This window comes from Pelodiscus sinensis, chromosome 26 (assembly GCF_049634645.1).
Source record: "Pelodiscus sinensis isolate JC-2024 chromosome 26, ASM4963464v1, whole genome shotgun sequence".
Classification (NCBI taxonomy): Eukaryota; Metazoa; Chordata; order Testudines; family Trionychidae; genus Pelodiscus; species Pelodiscus sinensis.
The window spans coordinates 13,396,586-13,411,247 of NC_134736.1; the positions used below are offsets into that span (position 1 = coordinate 13,396,586).

The 14,662-nt window shown below is 47.7% G+C and overlaps 1 protein-coding gene across 3 annotated transcripts in view; it reads right to left on the bottom strand.

The window, feature by feature from the left end:
- Window positions 1-13,896, bottom strand: part of FEZ1 (fasciculation and elongation protein zeta 1) — a 71,267-nt gene extending 57,371 nt beyond the window's left edge. Inside the window, exons 1-3 of one of the 3 annotated variants that reach the window (XM_075909461.1) lie at window positions 13,471-13,883; window positions 5,752-6,105; window positions 241-340 (exon numbers count right to left, since the gene is read on the bottom strand). In XM_075909461.1, coding sequence (XP_075765576.1) covers window positions 241-340; window positions 5,752-6,105; window positions 13,471-13,670 — 654 coding nt within the window. In that variant the 5' untranslated portion in view covers window positions 13,671-13,883. Of the gene's footprint in view, window positions 1-240; window positions 341-5,751; window positions 6,106-13,470 lie in introns of all 3 variants that reach the window. The other 2 variants (XM_006122298.2, XM_075909460.1) reach the window with 2 other exon arrangements.
- Between the last annotated feature and the right edge of the window lie 766 nt (window positions 13,897-14,662).

Sequence of the window (14,662 nt, forward strand, 5' to 3'; positions counted from 1 at the left end):
ATGCTTGTCAGTCATCAAGGGATGGTGACCTCAGTTCATGCAGTTGACAAGAGATCTGTTCCAAGCTCTGACGGAGGCTCCAATCTAACATTCTGTTATTCCTATTTCTCAGAGCTGCTGCTAGACATCAGCTCATCTTGCGCACTTATGTTCTTTCTTTGTCAAGCTGCAAATAGGGACCCAGAACTTGTTGGGGTTTTTTTTTAGCAAGTAATACAAAAAATAGAGTCTAGAAAGTACCTCAGAGTCAGAAATATTGCCATTCAGCACCTCGATGCTGGGGTCCCTCCAGTCCTCGGTGATGGATGGGATGTAATTGTCTGTTAGAGCACCCCAGACCCTGAAAGTAGAGAGAACTTGTTAACAGCAGTCAGGCAGGGCCAGCTAAAGGAAAGCCGGATGCACCTCGAAAAAGCATCGTGTCCATGTGCCCTGTACAAAAACAGCCCTGAAATAGTGTTCGTATATTTTAAAGCCAGAAAGGACAATTATGATCATTCAGTCTGACCACACAAGCCAAAGAACCTCAGCCAATAATTCCCGCATCAAGCCCATAACTTCTGTTTGACCTATTGCCTAGCTTGCAACAGATACCCAGTACTGGTTGGAAAGCTTAAGAGACTGACCAAACCAATTGTTGAATATCTTTGCTATTAAAAAAAATGGTGTGATTTCTAGTCTGAATTTGTCTAGCTTCCGCTTCCAACCGCTGGACATTTTTCTGCCTTTGTCTGCGATTATAAGGAGCCCTCTGCTCTCAGAAATCTCTTCTACTCATAAATACTTATAGACTGTGATCCAGTCACCTCTAATCCTTCTCTTGGACAGACTAAACAGGCTGATGTTCTTCAGTCTCTCGCTACAACACAGGTTTTCCAGATCTCAGGTTATTCTTATAACTCTTTTCTGAACCCTTTCCAATTTTACAACATCAAAAAGGGAGAACCATAAAGGAAATGGAAATATCAGGGCACAATCTATTATATTCTCGGTGACTGAACAAGATGTTAAACAAATCAAAGATGCAAAACAAATCTATGAGTCAGCTATAAATCATCATGATCTTCTTGCAAATATTAATACAATATTTACTGACACTGGAAAGGGGAGTAAAAGGCATTGACTCAGGGTTTGTCTAGACTACGTGGCTCCGTCAACGGAGAAATGAGGCTTACAGGATTTGACGGCAAAGGTTTCTGGGGTCAGCTGATCCCTGTCTAGACTACTGCACTGTACTGACAATCAGGTGATCGGCACAGCACGGCGGCCATTTTGATGTAAAGAGCCATGTAGTCTAGACACACCCTCAGGTTTATACCATTTCTCTGGGGAATGTTTCGAATCCATGCTATATAAGAAAAGTAATACAGATCTGTGAAAACAGATAAAAGTTCTCCTTGGTTTGAAACTTTCACTCTGTGTTTGTCACCAACTGAAAGGCTTTGTCTATACTTCCGGTTTTTGCCGGCAGAGAGTATGCAAATGAAGCACTGATTAGCATTTTGTCATGCTTCATTTGCATAATCTATTCAAGCCATTTTTGCGCAAGGGATTTTGGCACAAAAACAAGCAGTGTGGATGCTTCCTTTTTGTGCAAAAAACCCTTTTTGTGCAAGATCCAAATGCCTCCCACTCTTCAGATAGAGATGCTTATACTTAGATATGGCTTAACTAATGTATAGATTTTATGGATCATGTGAGTTATCTTTGGAAAGGTTATGATTTACTGGATAGGATCATCATATGTGCATGCACCTATCATTTCTGTATCTGAAATTAGGAATATGGAATAGATATCCATTTAAAAAGTGCTTGCACCTAGGGAAACAGCCACCAGGCAGCAGGTTAATCAGCCCGGATGGTCCAGTAGGAAGGACAATAGCATTCTAAAGATACTAATCTCTCATCTTCCTGAGATGCTTCCTAGGATACTGCTTTGATACTGCAGGATCATGTCACCTGGCAGAGAACGCCATCTTGATCTGCTAGACTTTTTCCACTGAAAGGGGATGGATGGTTAAACTAGGAAACAAAGCAGTCCTGCCACAAATACAATCTATTTATGCCAGGGGGATGAGTTAATCTGGGGATTTCTTCCCTGTGTTGCCTCTCAAAAAAGAAGGCTGCTGAAAAACACCTGAAAAAAGAAAGTAACTATGATAAGCCTTGGGGTTGAACCCAGATGAAAAAGATGTAACCGGTGAAAATGACAGCTGGAGATTTCACCTGCACTCAGTGCATTTTACCTTCAAGAAATTCTGTGGCCTGATTAAAACAACATTTAGGGCCAGAAATCATTATCTGGAGCCAGTATTCTTTCGTGTGTTGTGCTTGGTTCGTGTGTTTTGTTGCATTTGCTCAGCAATTAGCTTTGTTCTGCTTGCCATCCCTTATAATCACTTAAATCTACCTTTGGCAGGGAATAAACATGTGTTTTGTTTTCTAAAACCCAATTTTATTGTGCAATTCATAATGGCAATGGGGGGAACCAAAAGCACTGAGGCAGGGGGTGAATTTCATGAGCTTTTGTTGCATAGATCTCTATACATCACCAGACAAAATAATGTTGGGTTCACACTCAGGCAATCCTCTAGCTGAGGCTTCCCACGCAGAGCTGATTGCAGACCCACATCCGGATGTGTTCCGATCTGCAGGTGCGCAACAGCAAAGCAAAGGGAGGAACCCTGGGCTGGTGGAATGGACGGGCTCAGTGATGGATCCCAATACATCGAGTGCATTTATAGAAATCATTGTCAAAATGCTCCTTCAAAGTCTCCCTGACCTGAATAGAGCCCTGGCAAGCCCTTCTCCCCCTCCCGAATAGCACCCTGGCGAGCCCCGCTCCCCCTCCCGAATAGCACCCTGGCGAGCCCCGCTCCCCCTCCCGAATAGCACCCTGGCGAGCCCCGCTCCCCCTCCCGAATAGCACCCTGGCGAGCCCCGCTCCCCCTCCCGAATAGCACCCTGGCGAGCCCCGCTCCCCCTCCCGAATAGCACCCTGGCGAGCCCCGCTCCCTCACCCGAACAGCCCCCTGGCGAGCCCCGCTCCCTCACCCGAACAGCCCCCTGGCGAGCCCCGCTCCCCGACCCGAACAGCCCCCTGGCGAGCCCCGCTCCCCGACCCGAACAGCCCCCTGGCGAGCCCCGCTCCCCTCCCCGAACAGCCCCCTGGCGAGCCCCACTCTCCCTCCCGAACAGCCCCCTGGCGAGCCCCACTCTCCCTCCCGAATAGCCCCCTGGCGAGCCCCACTCTCCCTCCCGAATAGCCCCCTGGCGAGCCCCGCTCCCCGACGTGAACAGCACCCTGGTGAGCCCTTCTCCCTGATCTGGTATCTGGTAGCTCAAAATCAGCAGCCAGTTGATCAGCCATAGTGCTCCGCCCCAGGAACGTTTCCCGCTTCGTGTCACGGCTGTTCTGCACTGCACGGCAGGCTGCAATGACCACAGGAATAGTCTCCTCACTGAAATCTAACCTGCCGAAAAGGCTGAGCCAGGGACCCTTTAATCAGTGGTCATTTGGCAGCTGCTGAGCCTGTCGCTGAAGCACTTCTTGATGCTGTCTAGTTTTCCAGCGTAAGGCTTCAGACACCGCACAGGGCCCATCGGGACCATGGCAGGCAATTCCACGCACCCCACTGGAATCTTCTGGTCTTGAAAGAAAGACCCAGTGTGCAGCTTTCTACACAGTCCAGGGTTCCTAAAAATACACGAACCTGTACCTCCCTGAGCATCCTGCACTGAGACCAGCCCTGGCGATTTCCTTGTGCAATGGGGAGGTAGCTCTTTCGGTTGATGAACTCTGTCCCGTGATGGTCTGGGGCCAAAATTGGAGTATGTGGTTCATTTATTGCCGCACTGCAATTCAGGGATCCCACTGCCCGGAACCACCTCCTGCACATTGCCGAGAGTCAGAGTCCTTCACGGCCTTGCACACGTGCATCACCACCACCCCCCTAGTGAAATTTCCAAAGCCAAAGTGATTCACAGCTGAGTGGTATCAGTCTAGAGCGGCCAGCTACCACATGGCAATCAGCACCAGCTTTCCAACAGTGAGGCCAGCTCTCGTTCTGGTGGCCTTTGGGGATGTAAAATCCCATTGAATTAGTTAACCCGGTAAGTTTACCCAGTTAACTGATTAAACAGGGGGAGCAGCAAGACTGGGCTGGAGAGGCCCCTGTGCCATAAGCAGGGGCTGCTCCAGTCTGGCTGCTTCCAGCTCTGGGGAGGACCGTGGGCTGGGGACCATTCCCAGGTAACGGTTAACCATTACCGCATACACATCACCCATTAAGAGTGATGCTTATTGGGTAACCGATTAACTGGTTACCTCTCACATCCCTAGTGCCCTTGTGCTGCAACGTGCGGGCAAGTGCCGCACGGTTTCAGGAGGGTCGATCTGCACATCCACGAGTTCTGCAGCTACTGCTCATTATCCCATAGATGCACCATCATGAGAGTCCCCCATTCAGTGCCTGTTTCCTGGTCCAGCATACGCAGCTGCTCTGTGAATACCCACAGAGACCTTGAATTGCTTTTTCCCCCCTCATGAAATACTGCAGGACCAGCTGCTTTAGGGTCATAGCGCTCATAACCAGCTCAGCAGTTCAGGAGCCAGACTTTCAGGCAGGGCTGGCGGGTGCAGTTTACAAGGGCTGTGAAAAATGGCATGAAGCAAAGTCCATGAGAGGAGAGGACAGAAAGAACTGCATCATGAGATAGCAAACAGCTAATGCATCACAACCCAGCCCCACAGCAACCAGGAGCAGGGGGGCTTGCTACACAATGGGAGAGCTCCCCACAATAGACCCCTCTCTCTTTGCTCAGGCAAGAGCGCCAACTATAGGCGTGCTCTGCTGGATGTGCACAATTAACGTCATTAAAGCAGTTTACGATCAACAACGTACCGTATGAATTCGCTGTGGTGCAGAAAATGGCCTTAGTCTCACTGGTAACATAGAGGCCTCGATGTTATCACTTTGGGAGTACAGACACTGCAATTTTTTTCAACATAAAACATTAAAAATGGCCTTTTTCCAAAGAAAACATTTTTTCAAAAAACGATTCACTTATTCAACTGTTTTCGTTTTTTGCAAACAGTTTCATGACTTCTTTACCCATTGTTTTTATCAAAGTTTATCAAAATCATAATCAAAATAGTAATCTCATGTTTTTGACAAAAAAATATTTAAAAATCCAATGAAAATTTTGAAAAACTGAAAATAGATCTACTGGAAATCCTATTTTCATGTAGTTCTTATTTTTCCTTTTTTGGCCAGGTTTATGAGGACTCACTGCATTAAAAGAAATTAAAGCCTCCTTGGCTACGTCTAGACTGCCCCCGCTTGTGCAAGAGAATATGCAAATGAGGCAAAGCAGTGACTATCACTGTATTTCATTTGCATACTTAATGAGCTGCCATTTTGTGCAAGGGGCTTTTGCGCAAAAAGGAGCCATCTGCACGGCTCCTTTTTGCACTAACCCCCCCCCCCTTGTGCAAGAGCTGTTCTTCCTGAAAAAAGTGGCAGAATAGCTCTTGCGCAAGGGGGGGGGGTTGTGCAAAAAGGAGCCATGTAGACGGCTCCCTTCTGTGCAAAAACCCTTTGCGCAAAAAATGGCGGCTCATTAAGTATGCAAATTAGGCACAATGATATTCACCGCTTCATCTCATTTGCATATTCTCTTGTGCAAGAGGGGGCAGTCTAGACAGAGCCCTGGGGTTAAATGTATTATTAGACTTTCTAGTCTACTTACTCCTCATCCTGAAAATTCTCTTCCTCCTCTTGGATCTGGAGGTGATTTTTTACAGGAGCAAGGTTCTCGGTTTTGGCATTGTAATTCCGGAAGCAGACATTCAGCTTTTCATCAAATTCATTCACCAAGTCTTCCATGGATTTGAAGCTGATAATCTCAGAAGAGAAGTTCTCAAGCTCAGAAAAGGAGGGGTCTTCCAGATGGTGGGGAGATGAGCCATAAAAACAATGGGACTTTTCTTCTCGGTCATCAGTGTAGCAGGGTCTCAGATCCTCAAACTCCTCATCCAGACTCACCAGAGGGGCCTCCATCTTAGACACCTGAAGTGAAATAGTATTCTTCAAGTGGGATAATCTGGAACAGAAAGGACACTCGGAGTCAGTAACAACGGCTAGTAAGCGGCACGCATACACTTTTGGTTTCAGCAGGACTCAGTGCATTACTGTGGAAAGAGTAGCCCTGCTGATACTGAAGGTCTCATCAAAACTTTCATTGCAAACTGTTGGGAGTTGCTCACTGCTTTCTGAATGCTGCACGTTGACCTGGCAGTTTCTGTATTTGCTGTCAGACAGAGATTAATTATTTCTGGGAAGTTGAGCAAAATCAGTTCAGGCCATTTTTTACTGTAGAAAGATTAACGATTACTTTAAGTAAATTGTAACACACGCTAATCACACCACTCAAAAAGAACTGAATTTCGTCTAAAGATCGAACCTCTAAAAACTGGGACTCTGTGCTCCGGCAACAAGAATGGTCTGGCGTGTTGTTCCCAGGCGACAGAGCCCCGGTGACCAGGAGTCAAGTGGCAGTGGGTGGGGACTACACGTGGCCAGGGCAATCTATACCATTTTGCTGCAACTCTGGGAAAGGTGGATGCCCTGGTGAAGGGCTTTGCCTCGATGGGGTTCCCTAACTGCGGTGGGGCGACAGGCAGAACACACATGCCCATCTTGGCACCCGACCGCCTTTCCAAGGACTTAATAAACCGCAAGGGCACTTCTCTGTGGTGCTGCAGGCGCTGGGGGACCACAAGGGCCGTTCCATCAATATCAACGTGGGAGGTGCATGACGTGCATCATTAGGACTCCGGCCTTCCCAGAGAGACGGCAACTGGAACTCTCGTCGCAGGCCGGAAAATTAGAATCGGAGAGGTGGAAACGCCAAAAATCATCCTTTGCACCCCAGCCTACCCCGTGCTCCCGTGGCCCATGACACCGTAGATGGCCAACCTGACCGCAGCAAGGAGCAGTTCAACTACAGGCTGAACAAGTGCAGAGTGGGGGTTGAATGCGCATTTGGGTGATTCAGGGGAAGGGTTGGGAGTCTGCTGACTAGATGAGAAGTCAGTGAATGTAACATTCCCATGGCGGTGGCAGCCTGTGGTGTGGTCCATGCTATCTGTGAGAGCAAGGGGCAGGGTGGAGGGCCGAGACAGAGGGCAGCCAGACACCACAACAATACGGAGAGCACAGCACCGGGCAGTGCAAATCAGAGAGGCTTTGAAACAAAGTTTTATGAATAGTCAGTTTTGAGAATCATGCACGTTGCTCTCAACAAGGTGCCCCTGCATTCAGTTTGTTTGCCTGTAACCCCACCCCAACCCTGCCGTAGGAGAAAGAAAGAGCCGGAAGCATGGGCCAGGTGCTTGACTTGCAAACCAAAAAATGTCTGTTAATTAATTACAATTTTCTTTTTTTAATCAAAGAAAAACATTAAGGAAAACCTCAGAAGGTAAATGTCATATTAACAAAGTGTTAATTTTTATAAATTTGTTTGAATTTGTTTAAATATAATTATAAGAATGCCATAGTTAAATGGTTAAAAAATAACAATTTATACATGAAGCTAATCAGACTATTACAACAGGCTTCCAACTTTATTTCCCAACACAGTCAAGGGTCAGAAAACAGAAATATCCTCAAAGTACTTGCATCAACGTACATTTAAATTTCATGATGGTTTTATCACCTGTATTTAAAAATGCATTCTGATCTATTTTTTATTCTCTTAAACTCTCTTAAAACAAATTGTTTGTGCTAATGTTCTAAACAGTTAACAAAACTAAAATTGATATCACAAGCAATTATCTAAAAAGCTTTGTAAAAATATGCTACTATCTTTCCTGCTAAAACAGAGTGCTCAAAATGAAAAATTAATACACCTTCTCACAACAGTCTGTAAGCATCTATTTTAGCAGTTAAATATTAGATTTAGTATTCAATATTAGTAATGTATTTTAAATGTAAATAAATGTCTATTCAACATTGCAAAGTTATAGCCTGTACTGTAAAAAATGTGTTCCCATAACAGGGTAACCAACCTGAATTAATCTGTATATTACATTTTGGATTACTAAAAACAAAACAAAAAAGGTAAAACAAACACATATAACAAAAATGTTTCATCTGTTAACTAATTTAAGCTTTTTAAGGTTGCATCCTACAATCCAAAAACACCAAAAAAAATCATCTCACCACAAAAACACCTAAAAATAATGATATACAGGAAAACAATGACCAATTATTTAAAAAACTGTTTTATAAATTAAAAAAACCACCAATCAGATGCACCTCAATCTACCATATATGACCATTTAAATTGCCAATCAGTAGTACTGTTGTATCACTGAATTATTGCTGTATTGTATCATTTATGTACACCATTTACAACATGTATAACACTGCTAAACTGTTTAAACATCACAAAGATAAAAAACAAACAGCCAACAACCACCACCAAAATGGTAAACAGAAAGTTGCCTAGTAACTATACATTAAATAGACAAAATCATTGTTAGCATAAGTCACAATTTAAAGTCAGTAACACTGTATCCTAACTCAGGCAAATGTTAATCAAAACAATCTTGTTCAATGTCTAAGAACCAATGCTAAATCCTAACATCTAATAAATTGGTTACTGCCCATTCAGTAGGTTATCTCAAAAAAACAGCATCCATTAAAAACAGCTGGCTCTGTCAACTACTGGAGTAGCACAAAGTAGCATTACCAATAAAACAAAAAAGCCAGCTATCCCTGTTTACTGGCCAAAAAAAGCTTATACCAAAAAGCAACAACCAGCAGTAAGGTGTAAACTATAGAATAAACAAATGGTACTGTATAGTAACCAATTAAAAAGCAATTGTATATAAAAATGAGGCCTTTAATGTCACCACTCCACACTTCTGTTTTACTTCTCCTACACGTAGTTTTGTAAAACGCACCGTAACAATGCTGAAAACGATGGTTGCCAGGTGTCCAGTTTTGAACCGGACAGTCCAGTATTTGAGCTTTCTGTTCGGAAAACAAATTGAGAAAATATAAATGAGAAAATATAAATGTCTGATATTTTCTAAATAAGATGTAACGTAGATTGCAATGTAATGTCAAGTATGTCCGGTATTTTTGTTGAAACCATCTGGCAACCCTATGCAAAACACTCAGCCTATAACCAACAATGGTAACTGTAACAGCCCTAATACAAGTGTGTTCCTATTGTGGCACTAAATTTAAAACGGCCAGGCTATCACATATTAAAAAAACATAATTATGCTTAAATATAAGGTGGTGTCATAAATACATCTATCCGTATGTCCACATACACTACATCCATATTCTCCATATATATTCCTTATCTGGCAGTGCGTCAAGGTTCAGCCATTAAAATTCATTCCTCAACCAATGTCCCGAGCCTAACATTCCTAGGCCCAGCATAAAAACTTAACACAATTAACAAATACAATCTGTCCATCGGTCATACAAAAAAATGTGCAAACTAAGGAACAGATGGGGATTCAAATAATCAAGAATAGAGGAGGATAGTGTAATTAATGCAAATCAACCTGTATTGATGGAATATTCATCCTGTCTCATATCCTGATATCTTTTTTTATGAGATTATAAACGTGATCGATAAAGGCAGCAATTTACTTAGACATCTGTAAAGCATTGCACATGGTACTGCATGACATTTTGATTAAAAACGAGGATATCAATTGATATGGCACACAACCTGGGACTGTGGCACTGCTGCGGCCCCTTAAATTATTATCCGGATTGTCTCTTACATCGTCTTACTGGCGACAAGCAGCGAACCCCACCAGGTGCTGTTACCACACAGGACAACCACATGTGGTTCTCCACACCCAACAAGATGTACGATTGCTCCCCAAGCCCCTCACAAATCACACAAGGCACCAGCCAAATTCCCCCCTCCACCAGCTGGTGCCTCCTGAATACCCCGCCTGCTATGCTCCAGACTCTTTATTGAGTAATGCAAGTTCATTAATTGATTCACCACTTTAACAATGGAAAGCTCACTGGTACGCAGACACATCAAAATACAGGTATCGATTACAAAAATGTATTTAAGTGATTATAAGTGATAGGCAAAAAGTCACAGTAGTTACCCTCCCCCACGCAAAAAAAGATAAGCATGCAGTCTAAATTCTCAACCCAATTAGACTAAGCAACATCTGAACTAAGCACGGTTTTGTAACCCACTGGATGCTGCAGGTTGGTTAGTCTTTCATGGCCTCGGGTCACAAAGGAAACCCTCTGCACCCTGCCCCAGATCACAATCCCCTCCCAGACTGCACCCCTTCTTACAGCCCTCCGCCAGGTCACAGCCCCTGCTTCACTCAAACTCCCTCCCAGACCCCCTCCTGCACTCCAAGTCCCTACCCTGAGCTCCTTTCTGCACCCATCCTCCATGCCAGACCCTGCACCTCCTCCATTAACATCATGGGAGAGTGCAGCCCTTGACTAAGTTCTTGTTGTGCCCCCCCCCATCAAAAATTATTGCCCACCCCTATTCTAAGTGAAGCCTCCAGCACATATGGGGCTGTTGGCCTGATGCGATTATTCCAATGGGCAAGGATTCCTATGCTTTTCTAAGGCAATTCCTAGTTCTCTGCATCGGGCAATTCTTACATGAAGGAACTAGAAAGACTCATTTTAACAATTTTTGGAATAAATGTATTTTTCATAAAAGGGGAAACTAACACAGCGGCGCCAGAGCCTGACATCACGCAGGCAGCGCTCGTTACACCAGCTTTTATCATGCCACTGCCGCACCTGACCTACCCTCTCCAGCTGCTCCAGCCCTGGACCCACAGCAGTTCTGTCAGCGTACCCTGCTTACGTCTCCTTCCTACCCATCATTTCATGTATCCGACACCCACCAATAGGGGACCCTAATCCCATCCATACCAGTCCCCATCTGCAGCTCTTACATCACCCTTTGCACGGCTCACACCCTCTGCGTGTGCTTCTTCCAGCACTCAGGAGGCGCTGGCAGGAACGGGGGAGCAGGAGTGGTGGGAGCATGCAGAGAGGACCATTATATCTTATGGGGGGAAATTCCCTCGTATCCATCATTTTGGTATCTGTCTCCCTTTTCAAGACTGCAACCCCAATGTGTACATGAGACTTCCTGTCCTTTCACTGCCTTGCATCTCTGCCAACACACCATGGGGAAATCCACTTGTCTCCTGCACAATAAGGTCACAAAGCATAACACCACTTCACTGGTCTTTCTGGCCCTTGGTTCTGAATTTCCCCCTTATTTATCCTAAACCCTGCTCTTTAAGAGTCCACTCCAACAGCAAGCATGCCCTCCAATTTAGCATCTCGGCAGGCAGGTGAACAAGAGCAGAAATTCCGACACTCTGCTTCACTGCGGAGCAAATCTCAAGTTCCATTTTTGCCAAACGTGACATGACAGAAGCAATAGAAAATGGAGAACAGAAAGACGCGGAAGCTCAAGAGAAAATGTCCCATAAATGAGCATCATGTAAAGATTCTGAGGCCAGAAAGAACCACTGTAATCATCAAGGCTGCCCTCCTGCCGACAACAGTGCCCCTGAAATGGCTCCTGTTTGAACTAGATCTTGTTTGGAAAACTAATCTTGATTTTGAAATTGCCAGAGATGGAGAATCCCCCAGAACCGCAGGTAATCGACCCCTCTGCCATCTCCATCGGCTTCTGGATTTGCACCAACCTTCCCACACCGGTCAGCTCAGGGCTCCTTTCTCCTCCGCTCGCCCTCGCCTCTCTGGTTAACAGAATTCTCCCCCCCCTCCCCCCCAGTCCCAACTGTGCTCGACTTTCATTAGCTCGCTCCTGGTTTCAAACTCCCACCACGATCTCCATGGTATGCCTTCCTTGCAGAGCCAGTGCCCGCTGAGTCATCCCACTCCAGAAAGGGGGAGGGGGGGTACCCTGGGCAAACAGCCTCCCTCCAGCATCAGATCCTGCACACTGATGGTGCTCAGAGAGGAAGGAGAGAGGTGGAAGGAGTGTCCCTGTCACTTTGCTGTTGGCTTTCAGAGCTCCACCACCAGCATTTCCTCTGCCTCCCTGTTCGGCAAGCAGAGAACCCGGCACCATGTTGTTCTCTTTGTAATGAGCACGTCAGGGCTTCCCAGGGACTGCACTAGTGAGGTCAGGTCACCTTGTTTTAAGTGCCGGGCAGCAATACTGCATCCCGCCCCTCAAAAACACACCCTCTCCATCCCTGGGGACATGCACCCCCCCCCATTACAGCCAAACCATCCGCAGGCTCCACGCACAACACCCACCTCCCGTATGCTCACACACACTAACAAGTTCCCCTCCCTGCACACCTACCCCCATCTCCTCTCCTCTCTCCTCCACATGCACTCGCTCTTGTCTCTCTGAACAGCCACTCCCACACACATCCAACACCAGCCCACATGCACGCACACACACAGGCCTCTACCTCACTGCAGACACAGCCCCCTCCGTGTGCACTTGCCAGCTCCCAGAAAGCCTCGTTGCTGCACAACAAAGCCTCCTCCCCCACCCCAGGCACACTGACATCTGCTCCCCCCTCCCCCCATGTTCCACATACACCCTGGATTCTCAGCCATCATACAGCTATGAAATCCCTCTGCACCATCCGCCTTACACCGATCCCCAGGCCCCAGGCGCCCTCTCACTGCATTCTCAGCACAGCCCCCCTGACCCACCTCAGCATCAAGGCCTGCAACACACCATTCCCTGCACATGCCTTGGACCAGGGAATATGCCGCGTCCTCGCACACCCGCACAGCCTCCCTCTGGATGGACACACAGCCCCTGTAAACACATAGCCTGTTCTGGGTGGGTACACACACACACACACACACACACACACACACACACACCCCCTGTAAACACACAGCCTGTTCTGGGTACACACACACACACACACACAGCCTGTTCTGGGTACACACACACACACACAGCCTGTTCTGGGTACACACACACACACACACACACACACACACACAGCCCCTGTAAACACACAGCCTGTTCTGGGTACACGCACACACACACACACAGCCTGTTCTGGGTACACACACACACACACACACACACACACACACACCCCCTGTAAACACACAGCCTGTTCTGGGTACACACAGAGCCTGTTCTGGGTACACACACACACACACACACAGAGACCCTGTTCCACACACACACACCGCCCCTGCAAACACACAGCCTGTTCTGTGTACACACACACACACACACCCCGAGTCCCCTTACACAACACAGCTCCCTGTACACACACACAAACACCCCCGTACACAACCACTGACACCCTGTGCACAAACACACCCAGCCTTTCCTGTACACACATCCATGCACACGCATCCAGTCCCGCTGGTGGGCGCGCGCACACAACACAACACAACAACCACACAACCCCCCTACCTCGGACACAAGGGCCGTGGCAGGCACCTCTGGGCTGGCGGCCGGGGGTCCCGGGCAGCCGGGCTCGGGCTCAGCTCCGCATCGCCGGCTGGAGGAGGCGCCGCGGGCTCGGCAGCCGCTGCCTGGCTGCGCGGAGACGGGGCTGGTCCGGGCCGGCGGCCGCCTCTCTGCAGCGAGCGCTGCGCGCCCGGCCCCCTCATCAATATGCCGCAGCTGCGCGCAGCCGGGCGGGCGCGCGGCTCGGTCCCCGGGGCCTGGGGGCACCCTGGGGCCTCGGGGCGGGGGGAGCGGGGCTCTGGCCTGAGCGCAAAGCCTGGGGGGCGACGCAGGCTCCCGGCGGGCCGGGGCCCGGGGCTGGCTGGGCGGGGAATCGCGTCACAAATGGAAGAGTCTTTCCAAGGCCAGCCTGGGAGAAAGGAAAGTCAGAGCCCAGGGCCCCTCCTGGCAAAGGGGGGGGGGGTCTCGCAGCAGCAGCCCCCTCTGCTGTCTGTCCGGACACGCTGCTCTGAGCCAGGGGTTCAGTTCAGCGACCCCGCAGAAGAAACTGCTCCCTCGTCTGCAGGCTTTCTCCCTCTGAGGCCCTGCAGGTCCCCCCAGGACACCAGTCACTCTAGCCAATTCAACATGGGTTCTTCTGCCGAGGAGAGGCAATTTCTGGTCCGTGTCACAGCTCTCGGACACAGACTAAGGGCAGGGGAATGCCGGAGGCGTGCTAAGGTGGAGAATGGAAAACGATCTGTTCCGGATTCTTTTTGTTCATGATCTAAAAAAAGCTTTTTATTGGGGCTGTCAATTGATCTGCCTTAAGACCTGTGATCAATGCAAGGAAGGAGGCACGGAGCCGGGGTCAGCTGGGGACTCCAGCTGATCCCAGGCTCCCATGATGCTGCCCCTTGGAAACATCACTGATGCATTTCCAAGGGGCAGCTGCACTGAGCCTGGGGTCAGCTGGAGTCCCCAGCTGACCCTGGCTGGGTGCAGCACCGTCTCTTGGAAAGGCGTCCCGGGTGATCTTTTTAATTGCTTGACAACCCTACTTTTTATTGCCCTTCATTCTGTTGGCCAGAGATTTCTCTTAGTCTCTTGGCTTCCCTTACCAATTTTCTGCAATTCCTAAAAAAGAAATTGATTTCAGCCCCTCCCCCTGAAACAACTTTTTTCCAGGTTCTCAGACAAAAAAAATCATCTTAAA